The 17,196-nt window shown below is 34.5% G+C and overlaps 1 protein-coding gene across 1 annotated transcript in view; it reads right to left on the minus strand.

Annotated features, from left to right (window-relative positions):
- The window catches only part of PIK3C3 (phosphatidylinositol 3-kinase catalytic subunit type 3), a 201,814-nt gene that overhangs the window by 159,327 nt on the left and 25,291 nt on the right, over nucleotides 1-17,196 (minus strand). Inside the window, exons 6-9 of the mRNA XM_044681686.1 lie at nucleotides 16,946-17,041; nucleotides 14,510-14,581; nucleotides 11,062-11,166; nucleotides 10,153-10,245 (exon numbers count right to left, since the gene is read on the minus strand). Of these exons, the coding sequence (XP_044537621.1) occupies nucleotides 10,153-10,245; nucleotides 11,062-11,166; nucleotides 14,510-14,581; nucleotides 16,946-17,041 (366 nt within the window). The remainder of the gene's footprint in view (nucleotides 1-10,152; nucleotides 10,246-11,061; nucleotides 11,167-14,509; nucleotides 14,582-16,945; nucleotides 17,042-17,196) is intronic.

Consider the following 17,196-nt stretch of genomic DNA (forward strand, 5'->3'; position numbering starts at 1 on the left):
AGGGGGGGGGAAGAGGGGGGAGAGCAGGGGGAAGCTCACAGGTGGCTTGAAGTTACAGTTTGGGCACACAATCTCTAAAAGGTTCACCAATGCTGACCCAGAATATCATCATTTGCAAATAGCTATTTAATGAATGATCTTTGAAGGGAAAATCATACAAATTTTGGAAAGAATACCACCTACTGGAAAGCAAGCATTTAGTGTCTTTTGGACTCAATATTCTTTGCTGACATCTCTTACATAGCAACTAATCTCAGAGTTAGAAGGGACCTTGCAGACTACCAAGTTTTAGCCCATACCTGAAAATGAATTTCCTCTATAATATACCAAATAAATGGTCATCAAACTTTTGCTTTACTATCACACAAGTCAAAAAGTTCCACTTGTGGATAACTCTAATTATTGAATTTTCCCTTACATTAAGTTTAAATTTGCCACTATGCAACTTCCAACCAAAACTCTTAGTTTACCCTCTGGGATTCAAGAAGAACAAATCTCATTCATCTTCTCTGAATCCATCATTTCACCAGTAAGTCCCCTATTTTCTGCTAATCATACCCAGCATTCCTTCAAATGATCTTCATCTTCTCAGCTAGCTAAGTTTATATTCTATTACCTCTTTACTTCGTTAGCAAACTATTCATTACTACTTTAATGGACTTCTAAGATCACTTCCCAAATAATAATTCATGTCCTGACTTTAATTCCCTTTCAACAGTACTTTGATTATTATAGTACAAATAAACGCCTAGGCATGTAAAATTTTTAAATATAAAAAATTAAACTGTTCACTAAATCAACCATTCCCATTTTTCCCTTACCATTAACCACGCCACTATATTCTGTTACTTTTGCAACCTTAGAGTCACTAATGTTTATCCCTCCATCGTAAATCCAATATCAGTTCCTGCCAAATCTTTAGAATCTCTATACTTATCATTTAATATTTCCAATGTATTTCCAATACATTTCCATTGTTGAATCAGACCCATGTACAGAATTATTTGAATAATTTCCTAGATCCCCTTACGACAGACTATATTAACTTACGTTAGTCATACAAAGGTTCAGTAAATGTTTGCCAACTGACATTCTAAAATGCATTTCTAAGTTGGGCAAGGAAACAAAACAATGCTTTATAAATAACTAAAGTAAAAACTCCCTCACTTCACAGAAAGTCAATTTTTAATGGAAATATATTGTTCTACACTTATTTCAAATAAATCCTTCAACAGGCCAACATATCTAACTCAAAAACTGAAAATCATAACTCCCCAGATTTATTAGTAAGATATATATTGCTGGCAAAGGACTGATGGCACTACTGTACACAGAACCTTACTTATTATTTACTTAAGTTTTACAAATATAAGCAGGGAAGCAGACAAGGGAAGGGGGCAAATAACAAAAGGGAAAGAAATGAGAGAAAGAAAACAAGGCGAATAAATGAAAGAGAAAATATTTAACAATAATAATAATAAATCCACACACCTTAGCTTTATTGGGTGTCCAGCACAGGGCAAAGACATGATATGATTTAGAATTCCATTTTACTTCAAGTTGGATCATTTATTTAAAATTTTTTTTTAATTTTTAAAAGAGGAGAGCTTCTTAACTTGGAGTCAGTGAACCCATAAATGGTCTGTGGATAGAGTTTAGGGGCTCTATGAAACTGAAAGGAAAAAAGTATATATCTTAATTTCCTCTGTAAGTCTATATATTTTATTTTATGCATTTAAAAGCATTATTCAGAGAAGTTGAAGAGACTCCCTGGATTGTCAAATGGGCTCATGACAAAAAAATTAAGGACTCCTTAATTGGGGGGGGGGGGGGGGAAGGTTAGGTCATTTAGGTCAATGTCAGGCTTGAAATGTTAACCTATGCAGTTTATACATTTTAGCACAGTGCCTTATAAGGTGAAAACCTTAATAAATATTTGCTTCCTTGATTGTTTATTCTTTTCTTATAATCTTTCCCAGAAAGATCCTCTATGTTCCCAGTTAACTACCTGCTCCAGACTGATAATGCATCAATGGTGACTTCTAAACTAAGCTCCAGGTCACTATTTCCAAAATGCATGTAGATCATTTCCACTTAGATCAATTTTGTAGTCTGACATTTAAAACCCTCCACAATCTGGCTAGAGCCCACTTCTCCAGACAATTCTTATTGCTTATGTCATGTTCCAGTATAACTTACCTATTTATTTTTCCACAAACGCAGTATTATATCCCCTAACTCCATGACATTGCATAGCCTGATTCTCATGCCTGAAATCCAATTCTTAGACTCCTTAGCTTACTTCAAGATCCACTTCAGGTACCATCTCCTGCTAAAAAAACCTTCTTGAATTATCTTGTTGCTAGTGCTTTCTCCTTCTTCAAATTATCTTATATTCATAATGCCTGACAAAGTAGAATTGGTAAACTGAACTAGTCAAACTAAACATATTCCCAAATGGATGTCTCTCTCTGCATCAACTCTATCCTTATCCCTTCCATTGTGAACCCATTCATTCATTCATTGAGTTTTAGCCATACTTTTCACTTAAATGTCTCAACTCTATCCTTATCCCTTCCATTGTGAACCCATTCATTCATTCATTGATTTTAGCCATACTTTTCACTTAAATGTCTCATTTAAACTGGATTATCTCAAGTACCTAAGACAATACAAAGAGGATCCCTTACCTCTTCTGGGGGAAAAAAAAAAAACAAAAACAGAGGGAACTATACTAACTATAGTCAAGACTAGATGACTATAAAAAAAAGATTGTGCATGTATTTTAAGGCAGGAAAATATTTGTGATAACATTTACCAATTAGTGAAAAAGTACTAAAAACACTAGCTTAAGCAACCAACATATCAAAGCTCATCTATGAGTTTGAGGTCCTTAGAAAATGTAAGTATTGATTTAAGGGCCTACTATGTGTAGAAGGATACAAGCACTTAAAAATGTTCATCCTTTTTGTGTAAAGATCATTGTGGGGGAAAGGAGGGCTAAGAAATTATATCCTGACAAGTCAGAACACTGGTCCAAATATTTTGTTTATCCATATTAAATTTGAAGTCTTATATTTTGGTTTGAAAAGAATCATTTTCACAAAATCAAGTGACAAACCATGGTTAAATGTCATGGCTTGATAGCAGTTCCTCTAAAAATAAGCTCAATATAAATTTTAAAACTATATAGCAGCTCCAAAAATGTTAATGTGATCATAGGCTACATTACTAAAAAGCAAAGAATTATGGATTAGACAAGTGATTGTCCCACTGCATTTAGTCCAAGTCAACTGTACCTATAGTATTATGTTCATTTCTAGGTGCTTTGTTTCTGAAAAATATTTATAAGATAGAGAATATCCAGGGGAGGGCAACCAGGATTGTGAAGAACCTCAAATTCATGGATTAAGAGTGAGGAATTTAATCCATGAGAAAAGATTGGAGGTCCATGCAGGAAAGGGAGGAACGTGAAAGTTGTTTTAAGTATTGGAAGGTTGCCTTGTAGAAAAGGAATAAGACATGTTCTGCTTAGTCACTCACTACAAACAACAAGCAGAAGCTGAAGAGAAGGAAAAATAGGTTTGTTACTGGAAAAAATTCCCCCAAAAGGGGATATCCAAAATACCTTGAAGTCAGTGAGTTCTCCTTTACTAGTGGTCTTCAGATAGAGGCTTATTACTTGGGAGGGATATTGAGCTATAATAGTCCTTAAGGTACTTCCTAACCTTAGATTTTGTGATTCCTTATAGAACTTGGTCTTACAAATGCTCATGTTATGAGGATAATGCAACTGATTCATCGAACCCCAGAGTAAATACAAGATGACCTCAATGAAATTTACTGCCACTCAAAAAGATGATAATCTAGCTAGAAAATAGCCAAATTAAGTATGAATGCCTACTGTCTACTCCAGTGACAATGAACCTTTTAGAGACTGAGTGCCCAAAATGCAACCTTCACTCTACATGTGAGTTCCCCCATCTTATCCCAGACAGAGGAGGGAGAAAGAGCTCCCATTGAGCTCATGGGATGGAGTGGGTCATGGGAGAAATGTCCTCAGGTAGATGTGGAGAGGGAGAGGGGAGAAGCCCCTTCTGGCAGTGTGCCACAGGTTCACCAATACGGGCCTAATCTATAAAGAGGCATGATGGACAGAGCATTAACTCAATCTCTTAGTACATTTCTATAGACATGAAGCAGAGATTCACAATAAGTGTGGGAGTAAGGAGAAAGAAGGCAGAGTATTCGGTAAAGTGTAAAATACTTTTAACAATACCAAGCTATTCTTATCACAAAAATCACATCTTTTTAACACTATTTTTTAAATGAAATCTCAAAACATTTAAATTACAGGTTACTCAATAGCCAACAGAGACACATATGGTAGGTATAAATCGATGGCAGAGCATTACCAAGAATGATTTATGCATAATATGCTGCAAAAAACATGTCATTTAGGAAATGTGACTAGAAAAAAAAATATAAAGAGATATAGTCATATAAGCAAGACTTAACAGAGAGCTCAAGTGCTAAAGTGGATGTTCTACATACAAAGTTAAAAGACCTAAAAGAAAGCTTCTAGTACAGATGTTCTGTATAATAGATTTATGGGCAGCACTGATTAGGCTAAACAAGTTGTGGTACATGAATGAAATGGAAAATTATTATTCCTCAGGAACCAATGACTATTATAATTACAAAGTCCTTTTCATGCTGCACTCCTGACTTTCCCAAACTTTCTTGACAAAGATCCAGAATCTTCTACTCCCTAGGTCCCTGGGCTTTACACACCATAAGTATTCTTCCTCTGTTACCTCTTCCTGATTGGCTGGCTTTTCCCAGAACTTCCATTTAACTAAGGACAATCATGCCAGCCAGGCCTTAAATCCTCCCCAGGCTGTACTGCTAACTTTCCTGTACTTTTTCTACAATGCCTCTATGCAAGATTTCTTCATTTTTTTTTCTCCCTTCTATTCCCTTTCAGCTTTCTTTTATACGTTCCTCTTTCCCTTTTAAAACGTAAGCTCCTTAAGGTTAGTACTTATTTTTCTTTATATTTCTATTTGTATTCCCAGTGCCTGTTAACACAGTGCCTGGTACATAGTAAGTGTCTAATAAATATCTGCTGACTTGACTTGGCCTGGAAAAACACAACCAGGAAAAAAATATAAACCATGACTACAGTGATAGAAATGTAAAAAAAAAAAAAATAATTAAAACTGAATCCTAAGAAATTATAAGGACCAAATATGGTTCCAAGAGATATGAGAAAGCATCTATGCTTAACTTTTTTGCAGCGATGGAGGTTCAATAAGTGTGTAATGTAATGTAATTGTAGTAAAATGTAAAAAATTGGCTATTTTTGATGAGTTATTTTCCCCCTTTTTCTTTTTGGCAATAATTTTTCCTAGTAGAGGGCTGGGATAGGTGAATTAAAAAAAAGATATCAATAACTATGTTTCTTAAAAGATTTATGAACAGGAACAGAATTGTATCAAATAGGATGAAACAACATCTGGTGCAATCTGAGTGACCATACTTGCAAGATTTTGGATCCTCTGACATACTCTAAGTATTATTAGTTGTTTTGCAAAAATCATAGCTTCCCTTCTATTTCTTGATCATAATAGTTATATAGCAAAATTATCACTCCAGAAAATATCTGAAAACACTTCATAAATTTTATATCTATAGTCCTGTTAACAATTTCACTTCTTCTGTTTGAGGCTGAAAAATTTGCCTAAAAACTAATCCCAATAGTGGAGTAACTATTATGAGAGCATACACTGAAAAACAAGATCTTGTCATTCTGTATCCATCAAGTCAATATTATCTTTTTTAAAAAAAGGACATGGAAGACCTAAAGGTCAACAGAAAACTACTGCCAAAAGATAAATCATTACAAATTTATTTTCCAAACAAACCTTTCTCCAAAGAAATCACCAGGCTGTTTTTTTTTTCCTCCTTAAAATAAACTATTTCACTTCAGTGGCTGAACACTAGATGTCCTAAATAACACATTTCAAAGAACTTGAAACTAGGGGAGAGAGAGCAAAAATAAGGGAGTGGGGAAGGAAAAGAGGAGGAGAAGAGAAAAGGAATAGGAGGAGAAGGAGGAAAGGAGAGAGGATAAAGGAGAGGAAAGAGGAAGGGAGATATAGGAAAAGAGAAAGAGAAGCAGAGAGAGAGAGAGAGAGAGAGAGAGAGAGAGAGAGAGAGAGAGAGAGAGAGAGAGAATATGAGAATATAGCAGGAGAAAATGTAAAAAAAGAAAACTCATTTTGAACTATCATAAGAGTAAAAATGTAGCTGTATAAAAAATTCTTCTGGACACTTCAAGGCCTATATTTATTTAGCTTACTCAAAAGGGTTTCTTGAGCATCAGAAAATATAGTTCACCCTGCACTAGTCATCATAAGAATTCTGTAATATGTCTTGAGACCTGAAGTTTCATTGCCCACCTTTCCAAAATGTGAAAGTAACTGGTTAAATGAAACATATAACACACTTTCATTCACTTGAACATTTTATTTCTCACATTTCTGAACATAATTGAATTTCACTGGAAAGAGACTACTTGTTTAAACAAACACTTCTTTTTTCAAGACTTTCTGCATGTGACAGGTCTGACCTGTAAATCTGCTCTCTGCAATCCTGAGCTATATATTCTGGCCAGCTTAATTCATTATTTGGTAGTTTGGCTTGGATTAGACTCTACTGCATTCAATACATTATTTTTCAATACCTAGCTTATACAAAACTATGTGACCAAGGCCATTTTTTGTTAAAACAACCTTCCAATCCTTTGGATATAAAATTCTGATTATGAACTTCAAGATTACCCAGAATTTAGTTTGGGCCACATCTGTAATTTCAGGAAGCTCATTTTTCTTGCACTGATTCTTTGATATCTCACCTATGTCTATGTTCTACCTAGTAAAAAATGAATTCCTTACTCCTGGTGAAGTGATATGGGATGGTTTGAAAGTATGTTGACAGAAGTCTATGCTGACTAGTTGGTCATCCATATGAAAGACAATTGCCCTGGGCTTCCATTATCCACCAAGGTTCCATCTCTTCTAGAATTTCTACACAAAAACTATCAAAAAAAAAAAAAATGAGACCATATCTGAAAGTCCTTGTGCTTAATCTGACAGCTATGAAGTTAAAAAAAAACAAAACCTCGGCTAAGGAAAGAGTCAGGGTCTAAACTAAGCCCTGGAATACAATTTCAACACAAAATAGACTCAGGATAGAGGTCAGAGGATTGGGATCCACAAATACTTTGGCTGGAATCACTTACCTTCCCATTTACTTCCTGGATTCTGTTCACTCCTCTCACCTATTGCCTAGAGCAGTGATGGGCAAACTATGGCCTATGGGCCAGATGCAGCCCCCTGAAATGTTCTATCCAGCCCTGTGACATTATTCCTAATCTGAGGAATACAATGAGTAGGACACAATACAATGAAATTTCGAAAGAGTTGTCTTAGAAACAGACTGACAGATGAGCATTTCCTTTCCTTTGGCCCCCTCTTTAAAAAGTTTGCCCATCAGGGGCAGCTGGGTAGCTCAGTGGATTGAGAGTCAGGCCTAGAGATGGGAGGTCCTAGGTTTAAATCTGGCCTCAGACACTCCCCAACTTTGTGACCCTGGGCAAGTCACTTGACCCCATTGCCTACCCTTACCACTCTTCTGCCTAGGAGCCAATACACAGAAGTTAAGGGTTTTAAAAAAAAAAAAAAGTAAAAAAAAAAAGTTTGCCTATCACTAGCTTAGAGGAACCTACTACCTTAGTGTCAGATATTAGTCAGACATCAAACTCCAGGATGCAATCCAGCACCTGCGCTTCATAAACTGTAATAGAACTGACTCACTTACTGCCATTGACAAGATCACTGAGGTTTGGAGTTTCTCCAAAAAGAATTACATCCCCTTTAGCTAACAAAATGAGTGCCCATGCCTTACACAATTAGTGTCTTATATCTGCCACACTTAACTACAAACCTATAATCAGGAAAATTAATCCAAAGATAAAAGGAGACCAAAGGGATGGAAACTAAGAGACTATTATAACAGTTTAAGCAAATACTAAATGTATTATATAACATTCACAGAGAAATGAAAATAAAGTAAAATCATAAAAGGCAGGAAGAAGGTAGAATAAATAGAACTGTTCATTAATCAAATATAATTTACTTAAGTCAATGAACATTTAACTAAGTGCTAAGTATTTGTCAGGCATTGTAATAAGATCTGAGGATAAAAAAAAAAGGCGGAAGACAGTACCTGTTCTTGAGGAGCTCAGCTTGTAATGTGGGAGACAATAAACAAGTAACTATGTACAGACAAGCTATATATAGGATAAACTAGAAATAATCAGTAGAGGGAAGCACCTGAATTAAGAGATCAGGAAATTTCCTGTAGAAAGTGAAATTTTAGCTGTGATCTGAAGAAACCTAGGGAAACTAGAATGCAAAGAAATAGGATAAGAGCATTGCAAGCAGGGCAGATAGGAAATTTGCTGAAGTTAAAAGATAAAGTATCTTATTCAAGGAACAGCTAGATGGCCAATGTCATTGGATGAAAGAGTATGTTGGGTGGTAGGACGGCAGAGGAGAAAAGCTATATAAAGTATAAGAAGTCTAGAATGTTGGGGGTCACTGGTGGGGGGACTGTTGTTATAAAAGGATTTGAAGTTAGAGGATTTTATATTTGATCATGTAGGTGGGAGTCACTGGAGTTTATTAAGTAGGGAATGGTCAGACCTTTGCTTAAGGAAGATTACTTTGATAGCAGTGTGGAGGAAGGACTGAAATGGAGAGATATGTGGCAGATAGATCAAACAAAACCTACTGAAAGGTCCAGGAATGAGTTGATGAACACCTGCACCAGGTTGGTGGCAGTATCAGAGGAGATAAAAGAACATATATAAGAGACAGTACAAATGTAAAATTGTGTGTGGGAAAGAAATTCCCCTCCCCATTATGTTGCTTTGTTTTGATGTCATCAATCAGTGACCTGTGGACCCAGGGGTCAGCAACCATTTTGGCCATGAGAGCCATAAACGCCACATTTTTTAAAATGTAAATTTCATGAGAGCCATACAGTGCTCACAGTGCGCGCTCCTGTAACAGCACCTGAAAAAAAATTGACTTTATGGCTCCTGCAGAAAGAGTCATACGTTGCCAACCCCTGTGGGGGTCAATTTACCATTGAGATGTGCAGGGATAGACAGGTCCTCAGAGAAAGGAAGATGAAATCAAAAAGACAGGAAACTGATCCAACAGGTACTGCCCTCCTGGACAGCACTAGGCAAATTAAGAAACTATGATTGGTTCCTGAGATATGACTTAGGAGAGCTACTAGGTAAAGAAAATTGCTTATAAGGCAAGACCAAGGTGCTCTTGCACTCTCTTGTGCTCTTCTGGTTGGATTTTGGAACCTGAAGGAGCCCCTATAAGTGGTAAGCTTCAATCCATCAAACAAGGTAGTAAGCTAATCAACTCTTTACCTCTTTCCTACATTTCCCTCTATTTACTATCACTACTTTGACATAATAAAGCTACTAGCAGCCTCATAATTTAATTTTAACTATTACAATTGATAGATTGGACATGGGGGAAAGATGGCACCTAGGTTGTGAGCCTGAAGGAATGGGAAAATGTTAAGTGTCCTCAACAAAAATAGGAAATTTTAGAAGGGATTTGAGGGGGGGAAAATGAGTTTGCTTTTGGACATGTGAGACTGGAGAAGTAAGAGAATGGATAAGTAGATTTGAAAATCACCAGCACAGAGATAACTGAATTCATGGGAACAGTTAAGATCACCAAATGGAAAAATATAGAAGAGAAGACTCAATTTCAAGGTTTAGGTTCTGGCTGACAGAATAGTAACAGAGCAGAGAAATAGTTGATGGGAATGGGGAGTGGATAATAATGTTAGGCCAATTTAAAAATAAATTTTTAAGCCCTTTCCTTTTAATGAACTCTTTTAATTATTATTACTTAAGTTTATATTAAGGGTAACTAATACAAATAAATAGTTAGAACACTGAATTTTGCTTTAACCTCATAAGAAACTGTGTGTTCCATATTAGTCTTAAGAATTTTTATATTAGCTGATAAAGAATGTAGCCATGAAGCTTACCTTTTCTTGATTGGTAAGATAATATCTAAATTTCCATACAAGATCTTGTTCTTCATATGTAAGCTGCTTTGTTGGTGGATAACTTACTATGATCTATTAAAAATAATGCAATTCATTTTATTTGTTAAAAGTTAGAGATTTCATATTTTATAAAAACTTAATCATAAACTCTATGAATGAAGACTTCCCCAAAAGAAGATGCAAAAGCCTCTAGCTAAGATTCAAATATCTCTCTCACATTAAAAAGAACTGGATATTAATATATCTTAGAGCTAGAAGAAGCCATGGGAGATCATCTGGTTCAACCTCATTTAACAAATTAGTAAACTAAGGCCTAAAGAGGTGAAATGACTAACCTGAAGGTAGACAACAGAGACAGAATTCAAAACTGATCCTTATACCAGTAGTAATTTTACTATATTAGAATGTCTCTGGTTTCACAGTTAATATGTAAAATAAACAAGTTTAGGTAGTTCCTGATTTTCATATGTCACCACTCTGTTCGTTATGTTCATTAAAGGCTTCTCACAGCCTTCACTCATGTATTTCAAAGGTGTATGTATGTGTGTATATATGTATATATACATATATACACACACACTCTAGAATAAGCCACCAGATGATGACACATACTTTTTCATTATGTAAACTATTCAGGAATATTTTTCAAAATAAGAGAAATAACCAATTTCAGGTTCCATCTTCATGGTCAGTCCATTCAAAAGAACAGGGGCAGAGGAAAGATAAGAGAAACTAAATTTAAAGAGGTCATGATACTAAAATTATCAACATTAGAAATAGAACATAAAAATCACTTTCATTTCTTAGATTCTCTATAAAAAATTCAATACTAACAAAAGTTATAAAATGTTAATTAATTAGCACATAAGAAAATTAATGTGAACCTACATTTAGCTGATCTCTAGTGGCAGCATTAGGTTTCAGATCATGGTCAGATGGTCCACTTCTTAAACTTCGGGCAAGCTTGTGATGTTTGCTTTCAACTAAATTCTCCTATAAGTAAGTTTAAATTATTGTTGAAAACATGTTTTAATAACCAAGTTGTAAAGAGAATAACAGAATAATTTGTCATACATAGGACAATTTTTTTTAGGAATTTAGCATTTTAGATTTGATACTCCTTTAGCCTTTAAGATACTCATTAAATATTCATCAACAAAACAAGGAAATTTAAGGCAAAAAATCATAAATTACTAAACAGAGAATCATAGAAATAAAGAGCTAAAAAGGAATTTTAGAAATCAGTCAGTCTAAATATATTTTACAGATGACAGAATGGAGGCTCAGAGAGATTAAATCACCTGACCAAAATCATATGGCTAGTAAATAACAGGTCTGGGATTTGAACCAATGTCTCTTGTTCTCATAGAGACACTGGAGAAAAAAATGTCCACATTACATTTAGATTTATAGTAGCACAAAATTTTATAACTGCAAAGGAGTTCAGGATTCATCTAGTTTTTATACCTACCCAAAAATATCCCCCATATAACAGATCCAACAAATAGCTATTCACCCTTGGCCTAATGACTTCCAAGAAGTTTTAGGCAGCTTTAACTAATGGAGGTTTTCTGATATTGAACCTAAATTGGACTCTGTAATTTCTACTTACTAGTCCAATTTCTGCCTTTTGGGGAAACTGAACAAGTCTAATCTCTCTTCCACATAACAGTACTTTAAATAGTCGAATTAGCCACTCAGTTGATAAGCACTTACTAATCCCTACTATGTACCAGACACTGTTCTAAATTCTAGAGGTACAAAAATTAGTCAAAAAACAACAACTAAAAAAGTAGTACTTATTCTCAAGGAGTTTATATTCTAGAGTGACCTCCAAAACATAAGGAATCATAATATAGTTTTCAGTGTTATCAATAATAAGAGAAGTATATTCTCCTGCCCTGAGCAACCTAGAGTTAAAATACCCACTTTTGTTCTCAGTGTGCTCATATATATTCCTTTTTACCCTAAATGATTCAGTTCCTAGCACATTCATAATCATAATTATCTGCTGGAAGATTTATGTCTCTGTTAATACAGCTGACCGTGATTATGAGTTAAATTAATATTCTAGATGTTGCAAAAACATTAGTAATAATTAAAGCTTAAAACCAAATTAAGACTTTTAGGACTTTCTGTTTTTTTTTTTTTTAAATAAAAAATAAAATCAGAAAAAAAATCAATAGGAGATATTCTCTGAGATGAGAGGGTGGGAGATGAAGACACACATTTATAATTTGAAAGCTGATAGTAATTTAATATGAAGACCCAGTTGTTACTTTGGGAACACCACAGAAAATAATCATAGCAAAAAAACACATGCATGCACACAGTGAAACTGTAAAATTGCATTACCTGGTACAGTTAAGAAAGGGGCTGCACATAAGTAAATTATAGTCGTCCCCTTTAAATATCAGATCTTATTTTCTTTTAAATATTTTAGGTAGTAATTTTTCTAATATTACACACTTCCCTCCCTCCCTAAACTGAGTATACTGAACATAATTTAACCTTTTATTTTGATGACGCAGGGACTCTGTAAAGGTGGAATTTTATGAGGGTGCAGCGGAACCGCAAGAAAGCAGGGTCAGTTGAAGACCATTGGAACCAAGAGTATAAAAGGGGGAACCCCCCCAAACAAGGGGGAGTTGGTTTGGGGGAGCTGGAAGAAGGAGGTAAAAACCTGCAACTCCTGGATCAAGACTACTCAAAGCCTTGTTGTCCCAAGCCAACAGTTCCTGTGGCCATCTTTGGATTCCCACCAAGACTGACCTCTGCTCTATTACAACAGCTGAGAGATTTAGAGACTCATTTGAGAGCCTGCCTCTACCACAGATATCATCATCTGTCCCCTTTCAATAATCCCTCTAGTGATCTTTAATTTACCTTGAGATAGTTAGGAGTGAGAATATTAGTGGGAAAGGTGGAGAGAAACTCAGTTTAGGGCAATTTGCCCAGGCTGAGTGAAGGACTCCTTAGGCATCAACGGATAAATCATTAGTTGTCTCCTATATCCTCTTCCTTTCATCATTCATCCCTTCCCTCAGATCAACACTATTATTAAAGATATATTACAAAGTCAGATAGAGTTTTGGTCCAACTAGTAAAGTATTCAAGGAAGTGAACTAGATTGCTGCCTTACCTGAGAAGGTGCCTCCATCTTGTCAACTGAATTTCAGTTGAAATAGGAGTTGGATAGGAGAGGATTCTCCAGCTAACTCTGGCTTACCACATCAGAGAGATAAGAGATATCTCAATCAACAGAGAAACCCTTACTCCTCCTAACACTGGCTGGCAGAAGTTGATTAAATCACTTCATTTAGGGAAGCCATCAAATAGTTACCCCCAAAGTAAACAGAGAGTTCTTGGGGTGAAGGAGAGGAATTCCATTCTGACCTTTCTTTCTCTCACCCAGCCCAACTGAAGGAGCTTCCTTTTTACAGGTCATTATTATGAACATCAATTATTGTACTATGCTGTAACACAACTATACCCTCAGGGGCTATTGAAATATAAGGAACAGTTTGCTTCCACATTAAATGGACCCAAGAGGGCTATTCCTTTTTGTTCGTGCCTGCTTTTTATAGTTTTGAGGGCTTTTTTTTGGTCTTCAATATTACTGTCAAGTTGTCATTTGTGATTTCTTATTCTGGCAAATGTGCCTGCCTACAGCAGCACCCCCTACCTCTTATAATTTGCTGCTTCTAAGTAAATCAGCTCTGAGGGCCTACCCTACGACAAAAGTACATGCATGAGGTTTAGTGTATAGACTTGGTGATATTGATATCCTGGCTGCTGCTAAGAGTGTTTTTTCCAATCTTAGAATCAGAGAGACTTTAGAAAAGATTCTCTAAAATCATTTAATTCTCTGTCCAAAGCAAGAATACTTTCTAAAATATTTGATTCTAAAAATCTATCTAAAAAGATTCTAAAAATCTTCTGAACACAATTTCTACAACAGGGATTTTCATTTCCTTGCAAAGAAACTCATTTCATCCCTGGAAAACTCTAATTTCTCATCAATTTTCCTTCCATAGAGTGAAAATCTTCGACTCATTGGTTTGCTACCGGACAAAATTCTGCTCACTAGAGCTATAAAGAATAAATGCAATTCCTATTTCATAACTAGTCTTCAAATATTTAAATAGAGCTAGCATATTCCACTTAAGTTTATCCTCTCCCTAATCCAAATGATTCTTCAATCCTTTGGGTATTCTAATATAGTTGAGTTTGTCATCTAAGTAGACACAAGGTAAGATTAGTGTAGCTATACATTTTGGAAAAAAAAAAGCATCAAGCTGAGAAATATAATACAACTGCATCATAAGTAACTCACCATAGACATCTGGGGGTCAGGCACTTTCACTATCTCAAAACTTGTTAAAATTGGGGATGACTCATCACCATCCTAGATGCCAAAGAAAGGAGAGAAAAAATCCAAGAATGGAAGAAAAGAAAAAAACAATACCACTTAAAAATGTTCTAAAAATAGTGAAGAACAATTAGTGAGCTTGGACCCAATTGCATTTATATTACAATTATAATTCTTGTTGACAATAATGAAATTCCTTTTAGTAAAAGACCTTCTAAAGAAAGATAATATGGTTCTTATACCTCCTCTTGCGGGGACAGGCAGAAGGTACTGATTTAGGGAAAAATCAAAGCCTAAGAAGAAAAATATTTAACAGATTTAAGATTTAAGATGAGATCTACAGGCAATGTTGTTTTGATTTACTTCTAAAATTTTCTTAAAGACAAATAGATAATTGAGAAAAGAGAAATAGGTGCTGATTACAGGATACCTGAAAGGATGAACTATAAAGAATAATTAAAATGATAGGCTGGCTTCATCAAATTTAACTGCAGAAATCACCAAATAAATAGGATGAACTTGAGGAAGGAAAAAAGAAAATATGACACCACATAAAGTTCATTAGAGGCACAAGGACTTTTTTATAACGGGGTGGTTTATTTCACATGGCTCTCAATCTATACACAGTTCGAGATAAAGCAGCACTTCTCTTCTCAGGGTGACAAGTGACTCATGAGTTGTGAATCTTAATGACACGAATTTATGAACTAATTCTAGGGGATAAAGCTATCCTTAACATAAAATAATCTTTGCTAGTTTTAATTCTCTAGACCAGGAAAGTAAAGCAATGTAATAAACACTATGTCTTTTTAAAGGATGAATAGTATTAAGATTGGAGTCATTTGTGAAAAATTCTGAGTTTATGCCAAACTGTTAAGATTATATTTCCAAATGCTAGTATTTTTCTCTTTAAACAGGCTGCTATAAAATCAGGAAAAGCTGAAGAACAGGACCATTATAGTTTGACTTCAGTATAGTAATTGAGTCTTACAGAAAACCACAAATTCTTGTAGTCATTGTTTAACAGGCTAGTCACAATACCAGAAAACACATTTATCAACCCAACTGTGACAAGTAATCTTCACTTAGTCTATCTGTCACAAAAGACAGGTGACAAGAAAGTCTATTTCCATTAGATTCAATACATTGGACCAGCAATCTTTACACTAAGTGGAAGTATGACAGATTGGGTAGACAGGCACTAATTTATAAACAATTTTCATGGAGCAATAGAAAAGGGTCAAGAATTTGAAGTATGCTTTAAAAAATACCTCTAGAAATTCTATTAACATCTTTTTTAGCTAATCTATTAACAATTATTAAATGTAAATAAATTTAGAACTTTGCCCCTGTTCTACAGCTAGATATTAGCATTTTTTTATTATTTTCTTAGATTTCAAATCTAATTACATAGAATAAGTACATGAGCACATGACATTATTATATACTGCTGATAAATTATTTTCATCTTAACATTTCACTCTTTTGTGAAGGATTTGTTTACAAAACATTAAACATTTAACACTATATCTTTTTTCATACCAATTATAACCTACAGGATGCAAATGGGTCAACTACTCTGAATCTTTCACTTAAAGTAGGAGCAGACAGTTCTAAAATAAACCCCAAAACAGAAGAAAAAAATAAAAAGCATGATTTTGATTCAAAAGTATCACCAACAATTATCATAGGCTAACAAAAAAAAAAACTTTCTTGTCTTTTCAAAAATCTGTTAAGGAATACGGAAAAGCACATCACCATTCATACACTTTAAGGAAAAATAATATTAAAGCATAAAGTTAATATGCTATTTCAAAAGTAGAATACATTTTAAAGTTTTCTGCATTTTTACATAAAAGTAGCAGTGTAACATTAAATTTTTTTCATTCTGTTAGCTAAAGTTTGGACACATTTTCATGAAGATAGAGATATTTTTAGCATACATAAAGATATATTAATAAAACTCATTAAATGGTGAAGAAAAATTATTTTTCTTAATAGGAAGAAATGAAATTATAAGTAGTTCTTTGTTCTCACTAAACTTACTATTCAAAACCATACTACGTATGATTCTTTATAACTTCAATGAATCATTATTATTTAATTTTATGAGTATTACTGATATCTTCATTGCCAATTTGAAGAACAATAAATCAAAAAGTTTTAATCACTTGTATTTTATTGAATTCTGTAATCTAGAACTGCATTACATGAATGATTGGCTTTTGTAATCTTGTTGTAGCTATACTATTTGATTTGTACATACATAAACAGCTGCTGCTGACAGCTGTCTGCTATCTTACAACCAAATAATTCATCTCAGCAGGAATGTCAGTAATTTTTTTAATGCTTTCCCCCTATCTGTTTTAAAGAGGCCATAAATAGGTCTAAGGCACATACCTTTTCATAGTAAACTATCCCATATTCCTTATCTTCACATTTGACACATCGAAACTCAACCATCAGGTACATAAAATTAGAACTCCGTTTTTCACTCTATTAAAAGAGAAATTTATACAAAATAATAGTGTATAGCCTTATAATTTGCATTATTATAAAGTATGGATCAAGATATGAAGCAAAAAAAGACTTCCTGGTAAGATTATAAATTTTATGTATGTTATCATGTCACCAAAATATCTAGTATTTGG

The sequence above is a fragment of the Gracilinanus agilis genome, chromosome 1, assembly GCF_016433145.1.
Source record: "Gracilinanus agilis isolate LMUSP501 chromosome 1, AgileGrace, whole genome shotgun sequence".
In the NCBI taxonomy this organism is placed as follows: Eukaryota; Metazoa; Chordata; class Mammalia; order Didelphimorphia; family Didelphidae; genus Gracilinanus; species Gracilinanus agilis.